Here is a 16,871-nt window from a genome sequence, read left to right as displayed (position 1 = left end):
AAGAAGGAGCCGACTTCCACTTCGGCATGGCGGCCGAATGAAGCAATGAGGCAGTTTTCCATATCTCACTTCGTCCGATAAGGAAAGTGGATATATATTGTAATCTTAGAACATGTATAAAGAAGGAGAGACTTCTCCATTGTAAGGGTGGAAAATAAAATACAATAATCGAGTTCTCCTTTTGTCCTTGGCAATAAACCCTAACTCCTTTGAGTTCTACCTCTTTACTTTAATTCGAAGGCTCAGATCTGTTTTCTAGAGATATAACTCTATTGAATTTGTTTCCCTCCTCAAACAAATTCATTGTGGAAACCTAGTTTCTACAATTGGCGCCGTCTGTGGGGAATCCGTCTCAGCACTTCGACTCCTCGGTACCCGCAAGGTAATGGTCAAGCTGAAGCCACGAATAAGTCGATCGTCGACGGACTCAAGAAACGACTCGGTCGAAGGAAGGGAGCATGGGCAGACCACTTGGACGGTGTACTATGGTCATATCGCACAACCCCACGGCGAAGCACAGGACAGTCCCCCTTCTCTCTCGCATATGGTCTCGAAGCACTTGCCCCGGCCGAAGCAGGAGTCCCGACACTTCGCCGTACTATGATGGTCGATAATCCCGAACTCAATGACAAAATGCTGATCGACCACAACGACCTTGCCGAGGAGTTGCGCATAAAGCATTAGTTCGAGTGCAACATTACCAAGACGCAGCAGCTCGATACTATAATAAGACTGTTCGTCAGCGACGTTTCAACGAAGGCGATCTAGTTCTGAGAGAAGTTTTCGAGAACACCAAGGAAGTGAACGCCGGTAAGCTCGGCGCTCGATGGGAGGGTCCATACCTCGTGTCTAGAGCGGTTCGTCCAGGCGTCTACGAACTCGTAACCATGGCTGGGGAACGGATCAAAAACTCGTGGAACGCAGCCCACTTGAAACGTTATTACAGCTAAGTCGCTGTTACGATCCTACCCAGGAGTTTTCGGGACTCCGAACTCCATTTATCTTTCTTTTGTAGTACGAACTACGGTTGGCTTGATCCCCACTTCGGGGTACGTAGGCAATTCCTTATCTTTTAAAGATGAGGTGAATGCAGCTAATATATTAATAAAGTTTTTTCCGGTTGAAAAACTTCTTCTTATTATTCGAATACATTCAGTTCGGCGCCAAGCTGATCTAATGTACGAAATATCGACCATGGATTTGATTTCTCTTACACGGTTTGATAATTCCAATTAAAATTAAGTTTTTCTAAAGAAGTCAATCCCCATTACATGCTTTGGAGCGATGACCAACACAAAAAAGAAAACAGAGAAAAGAGACGCAAAGAGGGAAAATCCCTTCAACGACTGAGTTCTCCTAAAAACAAAAAAATAAATAAATAAATAAAAAATAAAAAAAAACGTCCGGAGCGGTCAGGGCTTCGCCGTCACTATCTGGGGCAGTCCAGTAGACGAAGTGGAGGCCGCGGACCTGACAGATCGTCTGCCAGCGGTTCTTCTACTGCTACCTTATCCAGTTCGCTTCGCCAGAACTGACGAGCTTGCCTTAGCCCTCGGAACTTCAACGCCTCTTGACACCAAGTCTTCCAGGAAGGCGCACGGGCCCTCGACCAGGTGCCTCTCACGGAAAACCGGACCAGCCGATTCCAAGAAATTGGCGTACCGCCTTAACCTTTCTATNTTCCGGTTGAAAAACTTCTTCTTATTATTCGAATACATTCAGTTCGGCGCCAAGCTGATCTAATGTACGAAATATCGACCATGGATTTGATTTCTCTTACACGGTTTGATAATTCCAATTAAAATTAAGTTTTTCTAAAGAAGTCAATCCCCATTACATGCTTTGGAGCGATGACCAACACAAAAAAGAAAACAGAGAAAAGAGACGCAAAGAGGGAAAATCCCTTCAACGACTGAGTTCTCCTAAAAACAAAAAAATAAATAAATAAATAAAAAATAAAAAAAAACGTCCGGAGCGGTCAGGGCTTCGCCGTCACTATCTGGGGCAGTCCAGTAGACGAAGTGGAGGCCGCGGACCTGACAGATCGTCTGCCAGCGGTTCTTCTACTGCTACCTTATCCAGTTCGCTTCGCCAGAACTGACGAGCTTGCCTTAGCCCTCGGAACTTCAACGCCTCTTGACACCAAGTCTTCCAGGAAGGCGCACGGGCCCTCGACCAGGTGCCTCTCACGGAAAACCGGCCCAGCCGATTCCAAGAAATTGGCGTACCGCCTTAACCTTTCTATGGAAGCCCGGTAGGCCCAGATATCCACGGTAAACGGGTGCGCGGTATCTTCGAGGGGCTGACAGTCGTCCTCAAAAAAGACAGGCACCTCCATACTCGCCACCAGTTCTTGGCACGCCGTNTGGAGCGATGACCAACACAAAAAAGAAAACAGAGAAAAGAGACGCAAAGAGGGAAAATCCCTTCAACGACTGAGTTCTCCTAAAAACAAAAAAATAAATAAATAAATAAAAAATAAAAAAAAACGTCCGGAGCGGTCAGGGCTTCGCCGTCACTATCTGGGGCAGTCCAGTAGACGAAGTGGAGGCCGCGGACCTGACAGATCGTCTGCCAGCGGTTCTTCTACTGCTACCTTATCCAGTTCGCTTCGCCAGAACTGACGAGCTTGCCTTAGCCCTCGGAACTTCAACGCCTCTTGACACCAAGTCTTCCAGGAAGGCGCACGGGCCCTCGACCAGGTGCCTCTCACGGAAAACCGGACCAGCCGATTCCAAGAAATTGGCGTACCGCCTTAACCTTTCTATGGAAGCCCGGTAGGCCCAGATATCCACGGTAAACGGGTGCGCGGTATCTTCGAGGGGCTGACAGTCGTCCTCAAAAAAGACAGGCACCTCCATACTCGCCACCAGTTCTTGGCACGCCGTACGCGCGGCAAGCAGCCCGGTCATACGCCACTTCTCCAAGAAGAAGCCTTCGGCGATTAATTCGTGCAGGACCCGAATAGTCCCGTCCAAACGGTAAAGCCGACAGACTTCGGCCAGTCTACGACGTCTCGCCATAAGGTGAGCCCCCAACCTATAGCGGCGAGCCCGATACCTTCGGAGTTCTTGACACACGAGGCTCCCTTCTACACCCGCCATATCAACAGGTGGGACAAGTGTGCGTACTCGGAAAGTCTCTACGCCCTCTTGGGCAGAGGAATCATCCGACGATTCAGTTTGGTTGGAACCACTCGACGAAGCGGTTAACCTTTCCAGAGCCCGTTTTAGCCACGCAGATCGAGTAGTCACCATCTCTTTCTCTCAATATTTTGGAAAGTTGTGGAAGTTAGAATGATCTCCCAAACTCTCAATCCTATTTATACAGGATTACGGGAAGTAACCGCCGCTGAATCCACCAATCAGAGTGCAGCGTGATTTTCGCGAGGTCCCGAGAATAATTCTCAAAGACCGCGCAGCGCATTTAATAAAGCACGTTCATTATTTCCAGAACGGAAAAAGGAAATTCCTTCAAAAACAAAAAAAAAAAAAAAATATACTCATACGTATACCTTAGCCCGACTGGGACTAAGTATCTATTAGTTCGTACCGAACTCACCCCTTGTTGACACCCTGGCCAGGTGATCAGCTGGTATAACTACCTACTATTTTTCGGGATAAGCCGGACCCAGAGTCGTTATTTCGCACCCGAACTTTCAATCATTGGGATAAGCCGGACCCAGAGCGTTTATTCCGCGCCCAATCTCTTAATTGTTGGGGTAAGCCGAACCCAGAGTATTTATTTCGCACTCAACCTTTGGTTCGGACGGTGTGGTAAGCCGAACCCAGAGAATAATTTCGCACTCCGGCCACCGAACTAAAGTAAAAGGAGATAAGCCGAGCCCAGTATCTCGCTCTCCGACCAAACACACTTCGTTCAAAATTCATAGACTGCTTCTGAGGCTCTAATCGATTTTGTCTACCGTCACTTAATAAAAATTGCCTAACGTAAGCCGGGAGACGTCTCGCTTATGGCACATTTTTGAGAATAAAGTAGCAAAATAAATCTCTTATTATTACTGAAAAAGTTTTATTGAGATTTTACAACAAGCAAAGTTCAAGTTCGCCTGCTATATTGCAGTTGTATTTTATTATCAAACGAAACATCCTAATTCCGAACTGGTGCGCCATTTGCAGCAATCTCGCGAATGCTCGTCTTGAGTCGCTTCGGCATTGGCCATAGTAGTTGTAATCCAGTCTTTTCCCATTCCTCGGGACGAGTCTCCAATGCTCTGGCCTTCTGTTCGGATTCATCGAGCAAGTCAGTAGTTCTTTTCCTTTTCGCCTTGAGTAGGGCGATCTCGGACTCCAGAGTCCTCAGCCGTCGATCGATCCTGCCTTTCTTCATATGAAAGTACTGAAGATCTTGAGTCAGTTCTTGGTGCGTACCCTCAATCTGCAAACGGAAAATCAACAACGGGTTAGTACGAAGAAGACAAATTTCGATCGTTCATAAGGAAAGCAAAAAAGAAAAGAGGGTAGTGGCTACCTGACGGAAAAAGGCGTCGGCCTCGGCAAGCTCGGCACCGGTTGCACGCCGGTTAATGTAGAACGGCTTCACGTTGCCGGGAATGAAGTCACCGATCAAGACAGGGTCCGTATGCGTCGGTCTCCGATCTGATTCCCTTCGGCATTCGTCGCAGTACGCAACAAGACATGGCGGCAAAGCAGCTATCTTGTCGAACCCCTTCTTAATCCAATCCTTTGGGTGAGATTCCAGCATCTCGAGTTTGAGTAGCAGATCTCGCTGTACTTGTTCCGATGCGGCAAGACGATCGCGATATTCCGTATGGCGATCTTCCACCTCATGAAGAAATTCTTCCAGTTCGTGCCTTTCTTCCGGTTTGACGTGGAACATCAACATCCAGGGAGCTCGGATGTTCGGGTAGTACGCCATCCCCCTTTTGATAGCTTCGGCATTCGAGAACGTCGGCACATCGTTACCAACTAGTGGGGATTCCACGCTGCTAACCGAGCTTGACATTGTCTTGATTGAGAGTTTTTCTTGGGATGTTTAATCCGTAGGCAGCGCCGGATAGATTTATACGAGTATTGGGAGGAAAATTCCCTTTTTAAAAAAAATGGCAACTTTCCGTGCAAAATGGTAAGAATGCAAATTTATCAGTTTTTCCTTTTATGATAAAATAAAAATTTCAGTAATTAAAAGAGAAAATTNCCTCGGCAAGCTCGGCACCGGTTGCACGCCGGTTAATGTAGAACGGCTTCACGTTGCCGGGAATGAAGTCACCGATCAAGACAGGGTCCGTATGCGTCGGTCTCCGATCTGATTCCCTTCGGCATTCGTCGCAGTACGCAACAAGACATGGCGGCAAAGCAGCTATCTTGTCGAACCCCTTCTTAATCCAATCCTTTGGGTGAGATTCCAGCATCTCGAGTTTGAGTAGCAGATCTCGCTGTACTTGTTCCGATGCGGCAAGACGATCGCGATATTCCGTATGGCGATCTTCCACCTCATGAAGAAATTCTTCCAGTTCGTGCCTTTCTTCCGGTTTGACGTGGAACATCAACATCCAGGGAGCTCGGATGTTCGGGTAGTACGCCATCCCCCTTTTGATAGCTTCGGCATTCGAGAACGTCGGCACATCGTTACCAACTAGTGGGGATTCCACGCTGCTAACCGAGCTTGACATTGTCTTGATTGAGAGTTTTTCTTGGGATGTTTAATCCGTAGGCAGCGCCGGATAGATTTATACGAGTATTGGGAGGAAAATTCCCTTTTTAAAAAAAATGGCAACTTTCCGTGCAAAATGGTAAGAATGCAAATTTATCAGTTTTTCCTTTTATGATAAAATAAAAATTTCAGTAATTAAAAGAGAAAATGGGCCGAACAAGTCGGCAATGTTTTACAAGGGTACTCAAACCCGTAGGATTAACAACAAAAGAAAAAGAAGAGAAGGAAATGAAAATACAGCTAAGTATCATAAGCACCGGTCAAATCGGCCTGAAAGCTATCGGCATTGGAACCGTGCGGATGTTGGGCGGAGTCTGGAGCCGTCGTTCCGGGGGGGGGAAAGCCATAGCCAAGTTGATCCGGGGACATGTTGAGATCTTTTTCATTCAGATCAAGGACATCGATCGCCTTGACAGTCTCCTCGGCTTCGGCCTTTTTCTCGTCAATCTCCTTGATTCGTTCCGCCGGAATGATGGCCCCATTTTCGACCAGATATTGTACAGTTTCCTGTATCCCGGAAGCTTGGTTTAGCAGATCCTCCAGGGGACGAACTTTCTCTTGTTCGAGTAGATAGGTCTTGACCTTATCCAGTCGAGTCTGCACTTTCATTGTTGTTCGCTCCACCTTCTCCCAGCGATCCCGCCGAAGTCTCTTGACTTCAAAGTTGAGCTGAACCTTTAACCCGTCGCATGATTCCTGCAGTTCGTTCTTCTCTTCCTCGAGCGTAAGCGCTCGGGAGTTCAGTTCATTAATCCTCAGCTCGAAGCTGACAATGATACCATCTTTTTAGGCAACAAGCGCCTCGAGCTCTTTGATCCTCGTATCCTTGGCGTCGCTGGCAATCCGGATTCGCTCTGCGCATTCTTTCACCTTTTCGAGCTCCAATCCAGATTTCTTACTGGATTTGGCACGCCTATCGTATAATTGAGTCAACGTGTTCATCTTGGCGGCAGTCTGTAAACCCGAAGAACGTTTGTCAGCNGGTTCACTACCGGCTGTGGCTCAGCGACTGGGTTTTTTCTGGTTTGCTTCTTTTTCTTCTTCCTTCTTTTGGATCCAGCTTCAAGTTGCGGGACATCCTGTTCTTCGGTCGAAAGATTGGCATTCTCTAAGGCCAAAGGGAGAATATCTTCTTCCGCGACATCGATTGTGTTGACGTTTTCTCCAGAAGCCTGAGTAGGGTCAACGTCGGTCTGGTCTGGGATGGGATCGACTTCAGTTCGACCTTGAGATGGGTCGATGTCAGCTTCAATGGCAGCCTGAGTGTCGCGGCGAACTATCTGGAGATTGTCCGATTCAAGGACACATGCCCCGGTAGGTTCCGCAGTTCGTCCTAGTGACCTAGCAAAACTTGGGAACGTCGTCCTGGGTTTGCCCATCGCTGTTTCAACACGGATACGGCTGATGAACTCCGACTGACGATTGTTTCCGGTTAATAGAGCGTCTCTGACGGGATGGTAGTTTGGAGCTAGCCGCGTCGCGCAGAATGGACGATCTGGAAACATGACACAAAAAAGTTAAAACTGGTTAGAGGTGCCGAAGTCAATTAAAACGTGCTGAAAATATAAAGTCTACCAGGATTTTCATTCCACACTCTCCGATGGAAACCCAATGGGTTAGCGAGTGAGTACTGATCGACGCGGACATAGAAGTAGCGGTTCATCCACTTCTTGAATTTGCTCACTCTTTTACCGACAAGGAAATTGTGCGCCGGCCTCATATTCACTTCCCAGCGGTGTAGACTCTTTGATAACTTAAAATTGGATAGCTGTTCGAAACATTGAACTCCAATATTGACCCCGACTTCGGCTGCTATAGTGAGGGCAGCCATAAAGTTACAAATAGCTCTGGGGACGAATTGGCAGATCGCTATCCTGCGTCTTTGGGCGTAGAGCGATATCAACGCAGGGATTGGGAATAAGAGGCGACATTCGGTAAAGTAACATTCGTATAGACATATATACCCTTCCGGAGGGTTCCAAGGGCGTTGGTCCTCTCGAGGAATCAGAATTGTGACTTCGCTGTTGAATAAACCACATGAGTTCAGCATGTCGTTCACGGTTTTGGACGAACTCAAACTCTTTTCGCCACCAATCTGTCCTTTATGGTCAAACAAGGGATCGATATCCTCGATCAAGAGTCCTAAGGGAACAAACCGATCTTCCTCTTGTGACAGTACGCCTTGAGTCAGTTCGGTGCTTTCCTCTTCAGGACGAACTGATGGCAACGGCAATACTTGTGAAGATGAAGTTCCTGCAGAACAGCGAACAAGGCGTGGTGGGACTTCGGAAGCCGATCTACTCGACTCACCGATCTGCGTGGTACGCTCTGGGTCGAGAGTTTTCTGCCTGGTAGATCGACGAATTAGCTGTTCGCCCTCGACTTCTGGCGAAGAGATGGGTTCTGATGTGCTTGCCATATTCTGAGTTCGGAGAGTGCGGAAGAAAATCGGAACTAACAAAATAAATAGGAGAGAGATCGGAGCAGATTACCTTTCGTTGTTGGCAGAAAATGAGAAATGACGAAAGGGGAGGCGTATTTATAGAGTCGAGCGGGTGGCAACCCTACGCAAAGCAATTATGACCTATGCGACTCTTCGAATTCCAGGCTAGCTGATGTGATGCAAACGACACGTATCGTCCGAACAATTCGCGGCGAGATGACGCGAGAATCCGGGTAAAATCAATTAAGTTTTTATGGATTAGATCGGATATTCTCTTCCCATAGTTCGAAACATTCGAATTGAATCTCGAATATTCGGAACTGGGGGGGACTAATTGTTGGTGCGGGATTCAGCACCCCCGACATACCAAGCTAAACCAGAAATACTAATTGATTAGTTAACCGGGAAACCGGTTAAGGGCTCGATTAGGTCAACAAGAAGTCAGTTCGGCCAAAGTGTCGCCTTGAAGAAGAAGGAGCCGACTTCCACTTCGGCACGGCGGCCGAATGAAGCAATGAGGCAGTTTTCCATATCTCACTTCGTCCGATAAGGAAAGTGAATATATATTGTAATCTTAGAACATGTATAAAGAAGGAGAGACTTCTCCATTGTAAGGGTAGAAAATAAAATACAATAATCGAGTTCTCCTTTTGTCCTTGGCAATAAACCCTAATTCCTTTGAGTTCTACCTCTTTACTTTAATTTGAAGGCTTAGATCTGCTTTCTAGAGATATAACTCTATTGAATTTGTTTCCCTCCTCGAACAAATTCATTGTGGAAACCTAGTTTCTACACCTTCCCCACGTTGACCACACAAAGAATCTATCTCATCAANCACCCCCGACATACCGAGCTAAACCAGAAATACTAATTGATTAGTTAACCGGGAAACCGGTTAAGGGCTCGATTAGGTCAACAAGAAGTCAGTTCGGCCAAAGTGTCGCCTTGAAGAAGAAGGAGCCGACTTCCACTTCGGCACGGCGGCCGAATGAAGCAATGAGGCAGTTTTCCATATCTCACTTCGTCCGATAAGGAAAGTGAATATATATTGTAATCTTAGAACATGTATAAAGAAGGAGAGACTTCTCCATTGTAAGGGTAGAAAATAAAATACAATAATCGAGTTCTCCTTTTGTCCTTGGCAATAAACCCTAATTCCTTTGAGTTCTACCTCTTTACTTTAATTTGAAGGCTTAGATCTGCTTTCTAGAGATATAACTCTATTGAATTTGTTTCCCTCCTCAAACAAATTCATTGTGGAAACCTAGTTTCTACGCCTTCCCCACGTTGACCACACAAAGAATCTATCTCATCAACAAAAATGATCGACGGAGCACTCTCACGAGCCATCTCAAAAAGGTTCGATACTAGCTTTTCACTTTCACCCATCCACTTGGAGACCAAGTCCGATGAAGACACACTGATGGTTGGGTTGGGAGACAAAAAAAAGTAAATGATAATTCAAAAGCTGCAATGTGTTCCCAATTATAAACACAGCAAACTTGACAGAGTAAAAGCCTTCAAGGTAAAGGTACATTGCAAGAAACTGAGGCATATATTTAAACCCAAAGATGTGCAACTATAGGCTAGCTATTCCAGCAGGCTGCATCATATGCTTGTGACAAACATGACTAAGTAGGATATCAGAGACTGCACCAAGTGAATCAATTGGCAAGTCTTACAACAAGAAAGAAAGAGCTATAATCGAAACATAACGTTACCTGAAAAAAGTAGAGTCAGATTCGGTAGCAACAGCCTTAGCCAAGTAGGATTTACCAGTTCCAGGAGGCCCATAGAGAAGAAAAGATCGCCATGGCCGCCTCTTGCCTAATCATAACAAGTGAAGATTGATCAATACAAGTAAATCAAATTACATGGAAGACTCCAATCCAAATTCACCGGTGAAGAAGTGTGGGAACTTGACAGGCAAAATCACAGCTTCCTGCAACGCTTGTTTAGCACTCTCAATCCCAGCAACATCTGTCCACTTAACATTAGGCTTTTCCCTAACCCAGCTCGAATCTCCATCTCCATCTCCTCCGTCTTTTTTTGGGCTTGCTCTTCGGCTTCGTGGACATCATCACCACCACCGTTTCCTGGACCCGACCCACCTCCGTCCAAAACGGCACGGCGGAGATACTCATTGAATTTATGGGGTGATAGCTTCTCTGATCTTAGGGTTCTTCTCATACTTGAGATGGGTCTTGAAGTACTCAAGGGCGTTCATGTATAAAGGGAAAGCTTTATTGTAGTTGCCAACATTGTCCTCTTGAACAGCTTGCTTCACGTACTCGATCGCTTCTTCTTTGAAATTGCTGTACATCTATCTCTTTTAGTGTTTTACAGAGATATCGATTCAAAGTTGAAACCTTTTATCTAAAAAAATCAGATATGAATCCTAGAAGAATCGTGGCTGAATCCATCATGATCATAAATTATTTCACAGGTCAAATAAGGAAAAGCAGATGATCATTCAAAAGGTCTATTTGTGTGTGATAAATTGGAAATTTTGACGTTTGAAAAATAAAAAACAACAGAATGTTTTTGTATACAAACTCAAAACGTCAAGGCGTCTGTCGTCTCTTTGACTTCAGTTTCACTCTATTCTCTCTTCTCACCTTTTCTCTTCTCACTCGATCGCCGAGCTCGGCACCTCCGGACTCATGACGACTGAAGAGATTGTATTCAACGCGAGACATTGCTCGAATTCCCGGCGAACTCAAGTTCAAGCAAGCAAGAGGTCGATCTGATTTCTGATTACGACAACACTCGGAGAAGCCACCGACGCCATTTCAGCTCCATGTGAAGACCGAGCGAACAACAACAACAACAACAACATCGCCATGGGACATTGCTTCTAAATTTCCGGTAACGCTTCGTTACTGGTCAGAGTTCAAGAGAAATTTACAACTTTGGGCTCGTAGAAGAAGAGCTTATGAACCTAAACGTCATGTTAGATTTGATCAGATTAGTCAAGGTGTAGGAAGATACGCATCTTGTGCAGTGGTTGGTAACAGTGTGGGAGAAGGCAGAGTTGTTATTTTCATCCCTATGTCGAAACAGTTCGTTCCCATTGTGATGTACAACATTTGCCAACCCATTCACGTTTTGGATTATACTGTTTGCAAACCATCGCATAGAGCTCCTCTGATTATCACGGATCCGAGATTCCATGTCTTGTGTGCTAGAATCGTCAAGTATTACTCGGTAAACAAGTTCTTGGAAGGGTTTGTTGATTGGAGTAAAAACCATGAAGGCTCCTTGTTCATTACTCGTCAGGTATGCAAGCTGTGATGCTTGCGGTGGGAGTTTGTGAGAAAGTTAGTGTTTTCGGGTTTGGGAAGTTGAATTCAACCAAGCACCATTACCATACTAATCACAAGGCAAAGCTAAAGCTTCATGACTATGAAGCAGAGTATAGATTCTATCGTGACCTGGAAAACAATCCCAGGGCTATCCCGTTCTTGCCTAAAGAGTGTTCAAGATCCCTTTGGTACAAGTTTACCATTGAAAATATACATATATACCATCATTTTGTCAGAGAGTTGTGTTATTTGTTTCAAGCGAAGAAGCTTGTTGTTAAGAGTTTTGCACTGTCGTTTTGTCCCAAGTCCCAAAGATTTTGCTTGAGATTGGGCGGTGGAGACTAACACTTTCCCAAAATGGTAAGGAGTGAGTGCTTTTTACAATTTTTTTAAATTTGTGGTGTCACACATATTGAAATATATTATGGTAAATTTCGACGATATACAAATCTATATATAAGTCAAAATCGTTCTGATGACGTGTCAAGTCTTACGAGCTCAGATATATAAACATTTTTTTTTGTTGTTGTGATGTGAAATTTATAAGTTCAACAAAACAAAAAACAAATAGCGTGAATCGTTTGTAAACAACAAAAAGATCGAACGCACATGATATGTAATGAAAAGAGATACAATAGATGAAGGAAGAGTCTTTAATTGAGAATTACATCGTACAATAATGAAGTGAAGCACACCAATTTTCTCTTCTATTACAAATTACATTGTGAGAAACAGAAAATTCACGTGCTTCACAAATTTTTAATCGATAAATCACCCTTATTAAATAAGGAAACCCTAATTAATACTCAGATCATACTTAATTGCTACTAATCACTAAGATAACTAGGGGTTTACACGAGCCACAAAATGCTCCCCAACAAATACAATCCTCGTAAAAAGGAGAAGTTTTTGTTAGTGAGCATAATTAAACCTCCTTCTTAAGGTTACTTCGTAGCAAAAATCCCCCACCAAACCAAGAACCCTATAATGATATCACATGCATTGTACGTAACACACCAATACTCAAACTAACCCATGTCTCAAACATTAAAAAGACAAAAGAAGGAAGAAATTGCTAGACAAACACCGGGCTTTATGTGGACTTATCGTAACCATAAATCCCAATAAAAAGATCTAAATTTTAAAATGTTGCTTCATTTTATTTGGTAAATTTCTATATTTTTTTATATATCGAGTCTAACAAAGAATTTCTCCCTTTTCAAGATAGAAATTCTTTGGTAGACTTGAATTGTGTTTGTGGTGGATAGCTTTAATTGAAGCAACATTAGAAAATTCAAATCTTACCTGTCGCTCAATGATGATTCCACAGTCTCTCCAGTGTATCTAACATCACTCTCACTCTGTGGTGACACATTCTGTATCCTCCTCGAAACCATCAAAAGAAAGAGACGGGTGAGGAGCATGTCCACTGCCGAAGGACCTGATGTGGTCCTTGAGAGACCTCTTGTGCTTGAAATCTGACCCACATATACAATACCAAAGCTTATCACAGTTTTTCTCGTGGGTCCTCCAGTCGCCTTTCACAGCCAAGGCTTTGCCACATTTTCCGCAAGAGAAGGGCTTGGAGCCATGCTTACGTTTGTAATGTGTCTGAAGTGTACGAAAATCTTTCAAGGGCTTAGACCGTGGATGGTTGATGTTGTTCTTGCATCCCTCTGTACAACAATAGCATGGCAGCCTCAAGATAGCCGCAGGTTGTGTTGTGCTTGTGCCCTTCAACGAGTCAGCCCCTTTTCTGAACTCAGATCCATGTCCCCACATATGCATCTGTACATGTTTTGCATATAGAAATTCGTTAGAACATAAGAATTCTATCGAAAGTTTTTATATTTCTAATGAATATTATCGTAGTAATATTATATGTGACACTAATCGACAGTAGGACTCAAATGCATGCTCATGAGTGCGCATTTTCATATAGGATGAGAGTTAACTGACATAAAAGAACTTACGAACTTTTGACCACTTCCACTTATGGTTATCACAAATTTAATAATTAAGAAACTATATGTGTAAGAAAAATGAGTGTTTTCTACTTAAAAAGAAAGTATGGCTTAATGATTTTAATTTCGAATTAAAGTTGGGACCAAAGTAAATTTATACTAGTATATATGGCAAAGGAGAGAATCCTAAGTAAAATAGAAACAAGTGATACTTATTTAGAAGGCTTTTTACCCCAGATCTTCATTAGGTTAAGTAATCGATTGCATATATTCAGTAAAAGTAGTATGATCATTGCTTTTTTTTGTTTTCTCCCCTTTTTTGGTTTCTTGCTGAATTATACTTTACCAAATCCCACTCCGTGATTATTCTTTTGCTTTTTGGCTTTTCAACCAAAAGGCAAGGCAAACAATGAAAAAAGTCAAGAGATTTTTGAAGATTTCTCAACTAATCTAGACGTTACTTACCCAATATAATCCTTCTCTCAATTGATTGTATATGAATCATACACCAACCGCGATTAATTATCGTAATAATTAAGTCATCAATGTAATTAAATTCCTTCCAGTATTCTGTATGTACTGTGTACCTACATATATCTAGTATCTTCGAGAATGTATGATTATAGTACAACATAATTCATACAAAAGGAAGTGTATGGTCTATATAAGGAATTATTGTAGGTGGTAAATTGGTAATGTATGCATGATCAATTGATCATACAATTATATAAACTCTTTAACCGTTTGCTTTAACATATACACTCACAAAGTGCAATACATAACGGAATACATTGATCATACACCTTTTTTGTGTGTGAAAATATGGTGTTAACTAAGACTTTTTAAAAACAAAATTTTGTTTGCTGCGATAATAAGGGTAAATTTCTTTTTGAATTGAAAAAAATGTATAAATTTATCTACTGATTTTTTTTTGCTTATTTAGGAAAATAACAGTGAATTAGTGAAATACATACACTATATATATATATATATATAATGAATATATATTAGAATGGACAAAGGCAAAGGTAAAGTTGACATAGTGATAATTTTTTTTTTTTTCTCTCTAGGTAATATGATATCTATATAGTGATGATGGTTAACACATAATGCAAGTTTTGTAGATGAACGTAGATATCTAAAACAAATCATATATGGTAATTAAGGATTACAGAGAGAATTAAGACGTACCTGCATGTTATTGTACCTATTGAACGTTTTGCTGCAAATAGAGCAAGCAAATTGCATTGGACCGACATGAATCTGAGCAGGACTTGGTATCCAAAACCTCTTCCCACAGACTTCCATATCAGAATCAATCACCTCCTCATCATACTTCATCTTTCTCCTCTTTTTCATCAGCACCACGCCATCGTCTATTATCTCTTTCTTGATGGGTTTCTTCTGATGATCAGAAGTTGTGTCAGAGTCATCCTCCTCCGCCGAGTTACCACGGTGATAATTAGGAAATCCGATTTGGAGAGTAACCACATCATCCTTACTCTCTTCTTTAATGTCATCCAAGGCTTGACGACTCTTATTTTCCATGAGCTTGTTTAGAAGAGGCAAGCATTGGATAGAGGTGTTAAGTTGTGGTTGGTATAAGAATAGAGATCGTTCCAACATGTTCATCTGACTCTGGTGGTGATTTGATCTTGATATAGCATCTCTTGTCTTCATACGATATAAGACAGAAGGAGAAGATGGAGGTTTAAGCCATTCAATGAAGCTTGGGGATTCGAAACTTAAACCATTCTCATAAGGATTCATCAAACTCATCTCTCTCTCTCACTCTTTCTCTCTCCCTCTCTCTCTCTCCCTCTTTCTCTCTCCCTCTCTCTCTCCCTCTCTCCCTCTCTCTCCCCACGATAAAAGGGTAAGATTAGTAGTAGGAAAAGGTTATAGATCAACCTATCTGGTGTGTGTATATCGTAGCCGTTCGTCAAAATAGGTTCTTTCCTACTTTTTTCTCCAATACAAAATCTTCGTCGTCAGTAAAGTTTTTGTTTTTTTCTTCCTACCCCAACACGTATTATTATATGTAGATATGTCGACGTTCGCACGTGTCTACGCGTTTACATGAAGGGGTAAAAATTTGTAATTTTCTTTAACTAAATGTGGTGTGGGTCTTACTTCATATAGTAAAAAGCAAACGCACAACCACAAGGCTTTTCAATGAAAGAGAATCCTAAGACTCGTAGTCGTCTTTTAGTTTTTCTTCTTTACCCTCAATTCCTTTTCCCATTAACTAAAACTTTCTAACATCTCTTATACCAACAAATATGATATCCTTTCATCATTTTATAGTCATAATTGTCTATTAAGAGTGCATATAGACCGGCGAAGACAAAATTCATCATTACATCAGAACAACAATTTCAACATCATTTTAGCCGTCTTTTTAGGGACAAATGATAAAAAGCAAAACTGATACAAAATCAGGCGTTCACTTTTATTGACGTTTTTGATGATCCAAGTAGCAGTTTTTAAGTTATTACACGAACTTGATGATATATACACCTTTCCCATCCGTAAGACTTTTCTAGCTAGGACTCTCATCCACAATTTACGTTTTGTTTAAGACATAATTAATTCGCTAGTATATGCTAAAAAGTGTGAAACTAGGTACTTTCAATATTGTATTTCATTCCTAATTCAATTTTTTGTTATGGTTTGCACCACTAGTTAATCCATGCAATCATAGTTTGCAGAACTGTTCTTTTCCTAAAATTAACTAATTTTAATTGATAATATGTATGAGTTTAGATTCAAGGATTTTAAATAAAGATTTAGTTTTTAGTAGTTTGAAGATTTGGAAGAGATAGAGATATTGGAGTTTGACCTATAAGCACAAGAAATTTTTCTTCGAAAAAAATACATAGGTTAACCGCAGTTTAGTCAATACCTGAAAGAATAAAATACTCAAAACGAAAAGTATATATATGATTAAACAAACTGGAGTACAGTAGTCATTAAGTCGAAACTAGAAGCTTATTCAATGTATGTGTCAATGACTCAATGCTGTGGTGGAGCCTTAACGAATACTAACCTCGCAAAAAATTACGAATGGTATTATAGGTAACGGTTGAACGGTGTGTTTTCATTCACGAATAATATGGTTTACTTGCCCCATGCGGTTCAAATACGGTCAAATATTTTCTCTGGTCATGTTTGTGAACCAATTTAATTAAATTGGACTGTTTATTTTGTTTAATTGTATTGACCAGTACCGGTTAAGTTATCAGATGCTAAATTAAAAACCGGTACGTTTCGGCTTAAACCTTAAACCCTCCGAATGAACTAAGACCAGAGCTTAAACCCTTCTTCTTCGCCGATACTTTTTTTTTGGTCGCTATTTCCGAGGCCTACCAATGCATGCAAGGGAACAGCGACGGCTCGTGGTCTTTACGCGCCTCCGCGAACGGTGGATATGTTCCTCAAGCGACTCGTGCGTATTCCAATTTC

General features: G+C 42.3%; 1 protein-coding gene and 2 pseudogenes across 1 annotated transcript; 1 reads left to right on the top strand and 2 right to left on the bottom strand.

Moving 5' to 3' along the window:
* Positions 9,196–10,566, bottom strand: LOC104722472 (annotated as a pseudogene).
* LOC104727765 lies at positions 10,801–11,648 on the top strand (annotated as a pseudogene).
* LOC104722471 (zinc finger protein WIP3-like) lies at positions 12,040–15,376 on the bottom strand. The gene is made up of 2 exons (XM_010440637.2): positions 14,598–15,376; positions 12,040–13,230 (listed from the first exon to the last, which is right to left on the bottom strand). Exons 1-2 carry the CDS (start codon positions 15,183–15,185, stop codon positions 12,799–12,801), a joined length of 1,020 nt encoding a protein of 339 aa, XP_010438939.1. The 5' UTR covers positions 15,186–15,376; the 3' UTR covers positions 12,040–12,798.

This window comes from Camelina sativa, chromosome 11 (genome assembly GCF_000633955.1).
Source record: "Camelina sativa cultivar DH55 chromosome 11, Cs, whole genome shotgun sequence".
NCBI lineage: Eukaryota > Viridiplantae > Streptophyta > Magnoliopsida > Brassicales > Brassicaceae > Camelina > Camelina sativa.
Note: the sequence above shows the minus strand (reverse complement) of the source record. Positions and strands in the feature narration are given on the sequence as shown.

Excerpts from the sequence above, each read along its gene's own strand:
- LOC104722471 (XM_010440637.2), bottom strand. The coding sequence starts at position 15,185 with ATGAGTTTGATGAATCCTTATGAGAATGGTTTAAGTTTCGAATCCCCA. Across the intron at positions 13,231-14,597 it reads ATAGGTACAATAACATGCAG|ATGCATATGTGGGGACATGG; the intron begins GTACGTCTTAAT and ends AAACATGTACAG.